Source organism: Carettochelys insculpta, chromosome 19 (assembly GCF_033958435.1).
Source record: "Carettochelys insculpta isolate YL-2023 chromosome 19, ASM3395843v1, whole genome shotgun sequence".
Taxonomy (NCBI): Eukaryota; Metazoa; Chordata; order Testudines; family Carettochelyidae; genus Carettochelys; species Carettochelys insculpta.
Window position 1 is genome coordinate 3658143 of NC_134155.1, and position 12912 is coordinate 3671054.

The 12912-nt window shown below is 45.3% G+C and overlaps 1 protein-coding gene across 2 annotated transcripts in view; it reads left to right on the top strand.

Annotated features, from left to right (window-relative positions):
* Positions 1-12662, top strand: part of SPECC1 (sperm antigen with calponin homology and coiled-coil domains 1) — a 191328-nt gene extending 178666 nt beyond the window's left edge. The window contains exons 14-15 of one of the 2 annotated variants that reach the window (XM_075013420.1): positions 2717-2776; positions 9181-12662. In XM_075013420.1, coding sequence (XP_074869521.1) covers positions 2717-2776; positions 9181-9270 — 150 coding nt within the window. In that variant the 3' untranslated portion in view covers positions 9271-12662. The remainder of the gene's footprint in view (positions 1-2716; positions 2777-9180) is intronic. The other variant, XM_075013421.1, reaches the window with a different exon arrangement.
* Positions 12663-12912: the final 250 nt, after the last annotated feature.

Genomic DNA, 12912 nt, shown 5'->3' on the forward strand with positions numbered 1-12912 from the left:
GTTCAAGTTAGGTGTGCGTGTGCTGCGTGCACAACTGTCAAAAAGTTCTACCACAGCTGTTGCACATTGTGTTGGCTGTGGAGGACCCTGGAATGGTGCTGATGTAAAGACCTGTACGTGACCCTGCCAACCTGACCACATCTCATTCATGGACACCTGACTTGAATAGATACGAGCAACACATCTCAAAAAACAACATTTACACCAGTGAGTAACTGCGTGTGTTTGTTTGGTTTTGAGGTGGATCTACACTTAGGCTGATGACAGTTGTGATAGGACAGGGTTTCTGGGCACAGCTAGAGAAATCAATACAGGGTACCTTTGCTTCAAATCCAGGCCACTTACCGCCCCAGGCTGGGATTTCCTTCTCATTAAGGCAAATCCAACCAGCCCCAACAGCACCTCTGCCAGCCCCTTGGCCAGTCAGAAGCCACATGAGCAAGTTCACAGACTTCTCAGCTGCTGTATCAGCCCAGACCAACAACCCCCAAATTCAGGTGGAGACTCTTAAGCTTGTTTCACCTAACGCCACGCAGATTCTTCCAGCCCCCCAAAGAGTACAGCCCCAGACCCCAGTCGATATATACTTGCATCTTACCCATATCACCATGCAAAAGCCAGTTCCTTAGCTCTAACACGTAAGGGTTTATTAATAAAAAAAGAAAGAACAGGGTTGGAGAGAAGAATTGCTAAAGCAATACTTTACATACATCAGTCATAACTACTGATGCAGGCCAGTGATGTTATTTGCTGATTCTTGAAAGTCTCTGAAAGTTCAGTTCAGGTTACATAGATTTAGTCATTGGGGTCCACGTGCTGAGACATGGACCTTTGGAGTCCGCAAGGCAAAAGATCCAAGATGGACACTGCTAAGTCCACATCATCCTTTTAAGGGATGGGCCCCTAATCCAGATGGGCTTAACTAATGAGGACTCAAGAACAAAGAAGGTACCTGACAGAGCCCATCTTATATATAGTTTTTTATACGCAGAGGGAAAATTCTGTTCTTCTGCGATAGGGCTTGGCTTACTGCCTGACCTGGTGGGTCTCTGTGCTGTGTTTCCATTCATTGTGCTCCCAGAAGGAGAACCCCACCTTCACAACGTGTGTTGGCTATCTGGGCCTTTGCTCAGTCTGTTGTCCTGGCTGGGGTAGAGACCCGCTTCCCATTGTGAATCTCAGCACTGAAACATTTCTAATATAGCTACGTAGCTAAAATCTATAACTTTACCTACGTACATGATACAGTCATAGCAGTAGCATATCTAGATTCAGGACATCATTGGCTTTCCTTAGACACCTCATACAGTACCCCCAGCACAATATTTGGGACCAATATCCACACTAGGCATTAAAATGGCTTCCAGACCCAATATAAAAATCCAGTCACTTGACAACAATTGCAAACTTTACATGGGAGGAGGGAAAAATAAGTTAGTGCAACAGCAGCAACACCTCCTTTGGGAGGTGGGAGGTGCTGTGGAGTCTGCCAACACTTTGTCATCATCTTATCAGTTGGAAAAAATTACAGCTGAGCCACTCTCTATGTTGTAGAGAGGAGTGATTAAAAACCCCAAGCACTTTACCCTGCTGAGATAATGCTGGCTGACTCCCTATCTCAAAAGAAGAGAGTCTTTTTCTTTTTACCAGATGGTGGGTCAGAGACCACAGGCCACACACACACCCCCAAATACATTTTTCAGGCTGCAGATTACAACAAAACCACAGGAAATAGCTCTTTGTCTAATCAGCATCTACCCAAAGTCTTAAACTTTCCTATTTCGGTTTGAACTTTCCACCAGGCAAAAGCAGAGAAAGTAAGACCTCAAGGGCCAGGAATCCTGTCTTAGGAAAAACTAATCATATGCTGCAAAGAAGACCCAATGGATGAAATCTTTCTTTTGATCTCTTAAAGGAAATCATGTTTATCTGTTTGAACACTGGCTGACACATAGTATGTACTGCAGGACAAAGCATTGCAATTGGCAAGCCTGGGCACTTTAAAATCCTTGTAATCATTATTAATCCCAGTGATTTATAGATGTACCTAAGGTCCAAAATCCATTTGGGATGTTTGGATGCTGGGGTGAGTTTGAAGATTGTAAGGAGAGGGTTCAGCTGAGCATTTGGAAACCAGATCTGAATTTTCCTCCAAATTGTAGTGTTTTGGGTCCCAGTTCTTAAAATGTTCAGTCCTCTGATTATAGTCTTCCATCTGCCTTTTTTACGGAGAGAAATATTTTTATGAAGATGGATCTTCCCTTTCCTGGCCTCCCAGCCAGTGTTTAGCAACACTCATAGTGCTTTCAGAACTTCTCTCACTCAGGCAAACCACCAGGTCATTATTCCCAATTCAAAAGTTTCCTACAAATTACCCATCACCAACCAGTCCCAGGGGAATTGCATTCTCTTGTCACCAATGACTCCGGCAAGAACTCCACAAAACCATAGTCTGCTATCTGGTTCTGATGCTCTCACTCGTCTTTGAAGGATTTCTTCTCTCAAATCACAATCTTCTCCTTGAGGCTCTTCTCATCTCGAGCCATGACACATCTTGTCCATTTGAAAATCTGAAGCCTGGTACTTACTGATTTTTTTTTTAAATACATCTTCTCATATGGACCAATTCAACACCACAGCCCCAGGGCAAGATTTAGAAATAGAGGGCTCACTTTTGTGCTAAAGCCTAATGACTGTTTATGCCTTATTTTCACAGAAAAGAAATCTGCTTTTGGCTTTTCAAGCTGCTGAAAGTGTGGGCATCAAACCTAGTCTGGTGAGTACCTGCTGCTGAGCAGGGCATGTAGATAAGAATGGGAAGGGATTTGAATATATTGATCCAAATCCTCCATTACAATGGAGTCCTTTTACTCTCATTTAAAAAAAATTCATGTAGTGTTAAAGGAAAACTGAAGTGAATCATGTTATTCGGATACTTCATAACCATAGGAGCACTTCCCAGCCTGCATAACAGCTGACATGATGTTGTTAATTAGTCAGCCATTCCTGCTGTGACCACCACTATGGGTAGGAAAGCCCAGTCTCTTGTCAATCCATGTTAAAATGAGCTATATTAGTTGTTTAACAGCCAGCAGGAAATTGCTAACCCTAAAATACCTTGGGTAGAGCCAAGAATGTGACAGCAAACAAGGAAAAAGGAAATAGGGGCTCAAGAGCTAAAAAAAAAAAAAAAGAAGAACCAGAAATGCATGTCTGCACATAGGAGCAGAAACTCAAAGTGTAATAACCATACATACATTGAGGAGTAAAGGGACTTTGAAGTTGCCCAGGCACTTCGAAGTACCAGCAGGTTAGCTGGGGCTGCACTCAGGCCAGCACTTGGAAGTTGCTGCAGGGGAGAATTAGCTTAATGAAGTGCTGCAGATGCACCGCAGTGCTTCATTAATAATCTCCCGACACCCTACTTGCCATGCTCCCTTCGATGTAGGGAGCTAGTGTAGACACAGCCTAATTGAATTAGTTCAGGAACTGAATGACAGCCTCAGTATTAGCCTTGTCTGCCCGCGGGATCCCAGTGCTACTAACACTGCGGGAGCTGACCCAGTAACAAATGGAATGTTTTTGCAGAGTTTCCCTACTGTAAAACTGTGATGCAGGTTCAGGGGTCCCCAAGCCCTGCACCCTGTCGCAGGCAGGAGTGACTCACACTCACCAGGTAGAACAGAAAGTTTATTAGTCGACAGAGGCACAGCTCAGCACAGAGGTGTCAGTACAGCCGTCAGAGACAGTCAGTCCAACCCATCCTGGAGGGGTGCCCCTCTGGGGTGTAGCTTCCCCCCTCGCCAGGCTGGCTGCTTCCAGCTCTCTCTCCCACCAGCTTCTAACTGCCACCTCTGATTCAAACCCAGCTCAGATACTCCCTGCTCTTTGTTCAGGTCAGAGGTTTTACCTGCCAGCTTAGAAAAAAGCAGTCAAGTAGCACTTTAAAGACTAACAAAGTAATTTATTAGGTGATGAGCTTTCATGGGACAGACCCACTTCTTCAGACCATAGCCATACCAGAACAGACTCAATATTTAAGGCACAGAGAACCTAAAACAGTAATCAAGGCTGACAAATCAGAAGAAAATGATCAGGGTGAGCAAATCAGAGAGTAGAGGGGTAGAAGGGTGGGGGAAGGTCAAGAATTAGATTAAGCCAAGTATGCAAACGAGCCCCTATAGCGACTCAGAAAATTCCCATCCTGGTTCAAACCATGTGTTAATGTGCCGAATTTGAATATAAAAGACAGCTCGGCTGTCTCCCTTTCAATAGTGGTGCGAAAAGTTTTCTTCAGTAACACGCAAACTCTTAAATCATTAACAGGATGGCCCACTCCATTAAAACGTTGACTAACCAGTTTGTGGATCTGGAGTGTCCTTATGTCTGTTTTGTGCCCATTAACTCTTTCTCTAAGGGAGTTAGAAGTCTGTCCGATGCACAAAGCATCTGGGCATTGTTGGCACATGATGGCACATATGATGTTAGTTGAGGAACATGAGACTGTGCCCATGGTTCTGTGAATAACCTTGGTTAGGTCCAGTGATAGTATCTCCAGAAAAGATATGTGGACAAAGCTGGCAGTGGGCTTTGTTGCAAGGAGAGGTTCCAGGACTGGTATTCCTGGGGTATAGACTGTGGCTGTTGGTGAGGATCCTTCTAAGGTTGAGAGGTTGTCTGTAGGAGAGAACAGGCATGTCACCTAGGGCCTTCTGGAGTGTGGCATCCTGATTAAGGATAGGTTGTAGGTCTTTGTGCATCGGACAGACTTCTAACTCCCTTAGACAAAGAGTTAATGGGCACAAAACAGACATAAGAACACTCCAGATCCACAAACTGGTTAATAACCGTTTTAATGGAGTGGGCCATCCTGTTAATGATTTAAGAGTTTGCGTGTTACTGAAGAAAACTTTTCGCACCACTATTGAAAGGGAGACAGCCGAGCTGTCTTTTATATTCAAATTCGGCACATTAACACGTGGTTTGAACCAGGATGGGAATTTTCTGAGTCACTATAGGGGCTCGTTTGCATACTTGGCTTAATCTAATTCTTGACCTTCCCCCACCCTTCTACCCCTCTACTCTCTGATTTGCTCACCTTGATCATTTTTTTCTGATTTGTCCTCCTTGATTACTATTTTAGGTTCTCTGTGCCTTAAATATTGAGTCTGTTCTGGTATGGCTACGGTCCGAAGAAGTGGGTCTGTCCCATGAAAGCTCATCACCTAATAAATTATTTTGTTAGTCTTTAAAGTGCTACTTGACTGCTTTTTTGTTTTGATGGTATATAGACTAGTGCGGCTTTCTCTCTGTTACTGCCAGCTTAGGTTACAGCCCCAGGGGGTCCTCCTTAGCTGCTGGGAGCTGCTGTACCTGTCACACATACATCCAGCCTGAGTCTCACATGCACTCCCTCCACTCCATCACAAAAATGTACAAAAGGGGATTTTTGCTCAGCGGTTCTCTGCTCAGAAAGGAAGCAAGCAGGTCAGTTGTGTACATTTTTTTTAAACATGACAGCTCAGGGAGGGAAATTTCCCCAGTGTTGTTTTGTTCTATTGTAGACCCTGTTGACAGTCTGCTAGTGACTTGGAACGTGATGCTGCATACACAGTGCTACTGATTTCACTAGGAGCACAGGCAAAAACAAAATATCCCATATGTGCATATTCAGGACGGGGTCCTTCATTTGTAATGAAGATGAACTAGAGTGCCTCAGAGCAGCTCAAGGCATCTGGACTTGAGCTGTAACTTGTGTATTTCAGCAAGTTAGTGCCTTTGACTTATTTTCCTTTTTGGATTGCACCCCTTTAGTTTGCTGTTTGGCTTTCCCTGTCCCCTAGGGTGGGAAGGCCCCAGAGGTGTTGCCTGAATGCAAATGTCTCATAACTGAAAGGGAAAGAACCACATGACACAATTGTGCCATTTGAAGAGTCTGGCATGCCCAGTGTGTGTGCCTCAGAACAGCTCTACTGTGTTTCTGTGTGAAATGCACATTTGGAGCTCTGAGTGTTCTCCTCTGAGGTACAAATTTTATGTCATAGGCACACATTTTTTAAGCTGCCCAAACCCCAAGGAACCAAATTCAATCAGAGCTGCCTGAGATAAGCCCCTTTTTAAGTGTTCTTCATTTAGGTAAGAACGACTATGCCTGCGTGACAGATGGCAGTTGTGATTCCTGGCATGGGCAGACATCATCACACAAGGTCAGCTTGAGCTAGCCTGCTAAACATAGCAACGTGGATGTTGCCGCACCAGCAGCAGCTTGGCATAGCCACTTCAGTCCAAGCTGTCACCAGTACTACAGCAGTCATGCTGCTATTTTTAGCTTGCTAGCTCAAGCTGAGCAAGCGTAAGTCTGTGACCAGCTCTGGGAATCACACTTCATGCAGCCAAGAAGCAGGTCTCCAAGGAAAGGCTTAGACACCAGTTCTTGCAGGGGGAATCAAAGAAATAATGTGAAAACGCTAGGTGAGGAAGGTCACGTGGGTATGTGACCAAAATGTACGTTCAGGTGTGAATCTGGAGCCATTATTTCTGTCTTCCCCCAAGTTTCTCCAGGATGGGCACATATCGTGTCATCTTAGAAGTGAGCCCAAAGCTCCTTTTCACCTCCTTCCTTTACCAATTGTAAAGTGAGGTGGTAGGCCTGGATAGACACAAGTAATTCTCTTTCAGAGATAATGGTCCAAATTTTGAAATTTGGTTTTATTCTGATTAGGAGCGAAAAGCACAAATTTTGAAATTCTCTGGGTAAGGGGAAGTGCATGGGTCCCATGATTCTAGGTCTGTCCACTTGGTTGGCTGCACTAGGAACATAACCTTAGGGGCCCTAAAGTCCCAAATGCGAGGCAGTCTGCCTGGCTGGTGCCTGGAGCCATGGACCCTAGAAATCCTAGATTTCCAAGACCTGGGGCCATCTACATGCATGGTGTCCTGCTCTGGGACCATGGACACTGGAACCATGGACTGCCAAAGGGCTATGTGGATGAGTTCACAGGAAACTGTATGGGTTCTGGAGGAACTAGGTCAAAGCTGAAGCATTACAATTATGACAGGTGGTAAATATGACATGGACAAAAACACTAAAATGACAGCTGTTCAGCCAGATGACAAAACGCCACTTTGGTCTTAATTTCTCTTTGTTCCTTTTTCATTATTTTCACTATTTTCTAGTCTAGCCCCTATGTCTAATTCAGCAATTTGAGCTACCTGTTTGCTAAAAATGTATTTACCTTAATAAAAATAACTATGGGGGACTTATGCTCAAGTTTTGAAACCTTTTTAGGACTCAGGATTGCCAGCTGCTCTCTTCTCTCATATCCCACCCTCTTTGTTCTTTATTTTATTTCATTTTAGAATTCTGGAACACATTTCAGCAACAAATGTTTTGTCCAAATTTTTCCAGTAAGCTCTCCTAATTAGGCTTGGCTGGTGTTTGCTCCCATAAAAAGTTGCCAACATACAAACATTCATCCAGAAGATGGCCTGTTATTTCTGGCCATTTCCTTCACTGTCTATTATGGCTAAGACAAGACCCATCACATTCCATTAAGATCTAAAGTGCAGATTTTGGCATCTGCGCTAGGCAGCTAAGAACATTGAAGATCAGAAAGCAACTTTCTCCAGAAATTCACAGAAACCTTCAAGCTTAAGGCAGTGGAGCTAAAATGGCAATAATAGTATTTAGCCTTTGTCTAGTGCTTTATATTTATATTTTCAGAACGCTGGAAAAACATCTAATCCTGCATTAAGGAGGGCTAATGAAAGAGAGGCCCAAGTACTTGTCTCAGTTATATGAGTGTAAGTGTCTTGACACCAGTACAACTGCTGTAGCACAAGAGAACTAAGAGTGAGTAAGATGTCACACACCAACTAAGGCTTTCAAAACAAAAAAGCAGTCCAGTAGCACTTTAAAGACTAACAAAATAATGTATTACATGATGAGCTTTCGTGGGACAGACCCACTTCTTCAGATCAAGATTCTTCAGGCCAACATGATCTGAAGAAGTGGTCTGTGCCACGAAAGCTCATCATCTAATAAATTATTTTGTTAGTCTTTAAAGTGCTACTGGACTGCTTTTTTGTTTTGATAGTATATAGACTAGCACAGCAATCTCTCTGTTACTATTAAACTAAGACTTTGTTTGCACTGGAAGGGGTTTTCTGGAATGGCTATCCTACTGAGTCTTCCAAGTGGAGAGTGCTTTGGCTGGTATAGCTTATACTAGTCCTGTCCTCTACCCCCAAACCGAATAAGATCTACTGGCAAAATGACTGTTTCACAGAAGTAGCTCCTCCTAGTGCTATGTTTTCAAATGAGTATGAGAACTTGCTACTCTTCCAGATGTTTCGCACAGGAAGGGACCATTATAAATCAAGCTACAGATATCAGCTCTGAAACATGTGAGTACAAGTATGGCAAATCAGATCTGAGAGAGGAAGGTTCCTTCTGTTTTCTCACCCTAACAATGCACAAGAAACTTTTATTGCAATAGACTTTACTCTGCTCGGGACCTAGGAGCTGAGACGTAACCTAGTGAAGACAAAGTACATAGTGATTGTTAAATCTGAAAGTGCTCTGAGGTGTACGTAACTTCTAGGAGTGAGTGTGTGCTCAACTCTGAAGTGGTCACTGGCCTTGCTCCCTTGACCCAGATTAGCCGCTCTGGCATTGCCTAACTTGCTTGTTCATTAAGAAAAATACTTACTGTTAGGCTCATTATAGAATCATTGGTTTCTTGTCTGTCCTAAGACATCCCAGCCACCTTGGTGAGGTGAGGGAGTGTTGTATAAATTATTCTTCATTACAAGAGTCTTCTTCAGGATCTTTAATCTTCATCTTACTCTATTAGTGGCTGGACCTTGTATTTTGTATTTGGCTGCTTCTCCTTTGTATTGCCAGCTTGTAACTTTTTCTTTATTCATGGGACTCCATGCCTCACAAGCTGGTACGCGCATTTAGTTTGCTGAAGTAGCTCTCTTTTCCGATTGGACCATTTTGTTCCTTGGAGATCAGTGCCAGGTCAGCCTTTTCTTGTTCTGTTTATATCTCTGCAGTGGAGTGTGCCCCAAACAACAGACCCTCACTGGGAAAAATAAAAGCACCTGTCAGGATCCCAATGCAGTTTGTTACCCCTAAACTCTTTCTCCCTTGCTAACTCTCTGTTTCCTGCGCAGGAACTCAGTGAGATGATGTACACAGACCGGCCAGACTGGCAGAGTGTGATGCAGTACGTGGCCCAGATTTACAAGTACTTTGAGACCTGAGCTCCAGAGCAGAAGGTGGGCAGAAGTGAGGAAGAGACTGAAGAATGCCACGGAAGCACTTGATCACTTTAAAAATGTCCTCATTTTTATTCCATGAGCCAGCCACGGTCCTAGGCTGCAAGAAAAGCTCTTCCACAGTTCTGATCACATCTCAGTAACCTGGGACAACAGCCAAATAAAAATCCATTGTCCACCTTTGCAAACCAAATACAGCTGTAAGTTTATTTCAGCATGGAATGACGATGGGTTATCTGCCATTGTGGGATACTTGGGAAGATGATGCCCTTGTGCTTGATGATGATTGCCAGCTGGAAACGTGCCACGGAACAAAGGAACTGCAACGTGTACTTTGTAAATCAGTGCCTGATGTACTGCTGGCACTCAGGGAATGCTGGGAGAATATTGTTAATGAACCCACTGACAACAATGCTCCTCTAACACAGTTACCAGTAGATGCCTAACGCCTATGGACACACATCCCAAATGAGCCTCTCTCCCCTTCCTTTTCCGCATACCTTTTATGTGTACGCACCAAGACAGATAAACACAAGCATGCATAGAACCGCTCACCACTGGAGATGACTTACTCTGGCACACTAAAACAGGCATACATGCTAGTGTGCCTGACTTAGGTTAGCCTGCAGGGTCAGCAACAGGAGCTTTTCCTGACTCAGAGGGGGGGCTGTCCCGAGGTGGGTCTGGGACTCGGGCAACCCCTCTCCCCTGTGCACCAACCTTCCCCCTCCCCCATGTGCCAAGCCCTACCCTCTTACTCCCTCACCCAGTAATGGGTCTGGGGAATTAGCTGGGGCTGCACACAGCGGTGATAGCCTGCTCTACTGCCCTATCAGCACACTGCAAAGAAGGGGGACAAGAAGGCATTGGAATGGAGCAGGCTTCTGCTCCCACCACCCACATGATGAGTGGGGGAGAGAGGGAGGCAACCCCCCTGCTGCTGCAGCTGCCAATGTGCCAGTCCCAGGCCCAGGTAATTCTCACCCTTCTCACCCATAGGATGGCTGGAGCAGCCACCATGGAGGTTCCCAAAGCATGCGGCCTGGGGTGGCCACCCTACCTCATCCTATGCATGGACAGCTGGACTCAGAGGCCAACCCGTGTGCTATTACCAGTCTGCCATAGAGATACAAAAGGGAAACAGTAGGTGCTGTGACTCCACTGTTGGTCGGACAAGAGTAACCACTTTGATTTGTGAGAAGAGTCACCCACTCGTTACAGGGACAAACCTTGTAGGGAGCCAGAGCCCTGATACATACCAGCGGACTGTGCCGGCACAGTCGTTTCTCTAGTACTGCAGATGAAGCTAGTTATTTTATTATGCAAGGTACTAATAACCAGGCAGTGACATTAAACCCAAGGAACAAAGTAGTATCTCAGAGCTACACATTTGTGGCAGGTTTGTGTGAAGTAAACTCATTGCTCCAGGTTGTTTCTGAGTAAACTGCAAAAGTGTGTAAATCCTTGTTACTTACTGCCCAGAAGCTGTGTTAGCTGGACGCTGGGCCGTGAAGTGTACTGTGCATAGGTTAGTACTGTCCATTTAGAGGTGAGGCTACTGTGTAAATTAAAAGAACACACTAGTGATTAACCCCAATGGAAGCATGTAGCTGCATTCTGTGAGTTACAGCAAATATAGCCAGCAACTCTTTGTGGTGTCACTGACGCCAGAGTTAAGCCTGGAGGATCCCAGGGATCCTGCCGATATGCTCTGGTGAAATGCGGCCATTAATTCATCGCTGTGCATGCCTCTTTGTGTTTAGCCCCTTAAACTTGAATGTTCAGATCACCTTCAGAGCTAGCAAGTAGCAGTAGGGAACCCCTAAGAAAAAGGAAGTCAGAATCAGGCAGGATAAACCATTCGCTCTCCAGATCGGCTGTGTGTGTGCCATCTACCCTCGGGTCAATCTCTTGCCCCATGTAGTGCTGATAAAGAAAAGCTGAGTGTTTTCAGCTTCCTGATGCTTCACAAGTGCCGTGCATTCTCACTTGCTGTTGTCTCCCATCCAAGCACTTTGATTGCTTTGTACAATACCAGAGTCCACAAGCAGCTGTTTGCAAGCCTGGGGTTTCTCTTTGAAAAAACTCAAGTTCTCCCCATGAGAGAGAGTTAATTCCCAGCCTTGGATTTGGGTTAGAATCTGGATTTTGTCTGTAATATAAGTCCTTCTTTCCACGAGCTCTGTATGGAGATGGAGATGGAGATGGAGATGGTTCTGGTGCTACTGCAGTGCCCAAGGCAGGATATAGGTATCTGAAGTACTTGAGTTCCTTCAATAGGCTAGTTCAGACATCTGATCCTCCACAGAACTCACTGCCTCATGTATTGATGGTGAGACGTTGGTTTGTTCAAGATGTCTTAAGTGCTGTTCACCCACTACACTCGCTGTAATTTTTTAAAATAAAATAACTACTAATTTAGCGGCACAGCTGGTGCTACATAGTTGGTATGTTCAGCAGCATAGCCGGTGCATTTACCTGGATCTGAAACAAAGTCAGAACTTAAGTGGTTAGACTAATCATGGGAGAAAGGGAGGGTTGATTTATCCTCCAGTGTGTTCTGCTTGGACTGCATTGGCAAGGAGGCCTGACACATCCCATCTGTGAGACTGTTCCAAGAGGGGGTCTATTTCTGTCATTTCCTGTGGTTCATGGGACTGGATCTCTGTTTTGTTGCCAGCTGTCTCAGGAGAAGGAGAGTAAGCCAGCAAGCGTTGAGTCCAGGCCCTGAGAGAGGCTGCAAGCTTTTGAACAGTGTCCTAAAGAGTGACTTGCATCTCTTAAAGGTATTTGATGGTGGTGCATTTGTTTCTTGGTAAAGATGCAGTCAGGGTTTGTGGGGAGATGTGCACAGCCATGGGCAATGAGCATACTGAACAGAGGAGCTGACAGAAGTCTCTGAGACTTGTGAGCATCCTTGTAATAAGAGCAAAAGTGGCACAAACTTAACTCAAGCTCCTGCCACTCAATGTTGTTGTTCAGACACTGGGTGCTGCCCACAGCCCCAGCTGGACGGAGCAGCATTGTTTTCCAGCATAGTCCCAACCTACCTTCTAGTTAAGCTCCTTCTCCTGGGGTTTGTGCAGTTGGGTTTGGTGGCTGTGGAGTATGTAAGGAGTGGATTTAACCATTTTAAAAGCTTCTTGTGGGTCTCCAGTTATACAAATGAGCGAGTCTGCAGTTGGTCGCTGAGAAATGTTCCTGTGTGATGGGGTCCATACTGTGGTGTTCCATTCCTGTGTGGGGTCCATACCGTGGTGTTCCATTCCTGTGTGGGGTCCATACTGTGGTGTTCCATTCCTGCGTGTGGGGTCCATACCGTGGTGTTCCATTCCTGTGGGGGGGTCCATACTGTGGTGTTCCATTCCTGTGTGTGGGGTCCATACCGTGGTGTTCCATTCCTGTGGGGGGGTCCATACCGTGGTGTTCCATTCCTGCGTGTGGGGTCCATACCGTGGTGTTCCATTCCTGTGGGGGGGTCCATACTGTGGTGTTCCATTCCTGTGTGTGGGGTCCATACCGTGGTGTTCCATTCCTCTGTGTGGGGTCCATACTGTGGTGTTCCATTCCTGTGTGTGGGGTCCATACCGTGGTGTTCCATTCCTGCGTGTGGGGTCCATACTGTGG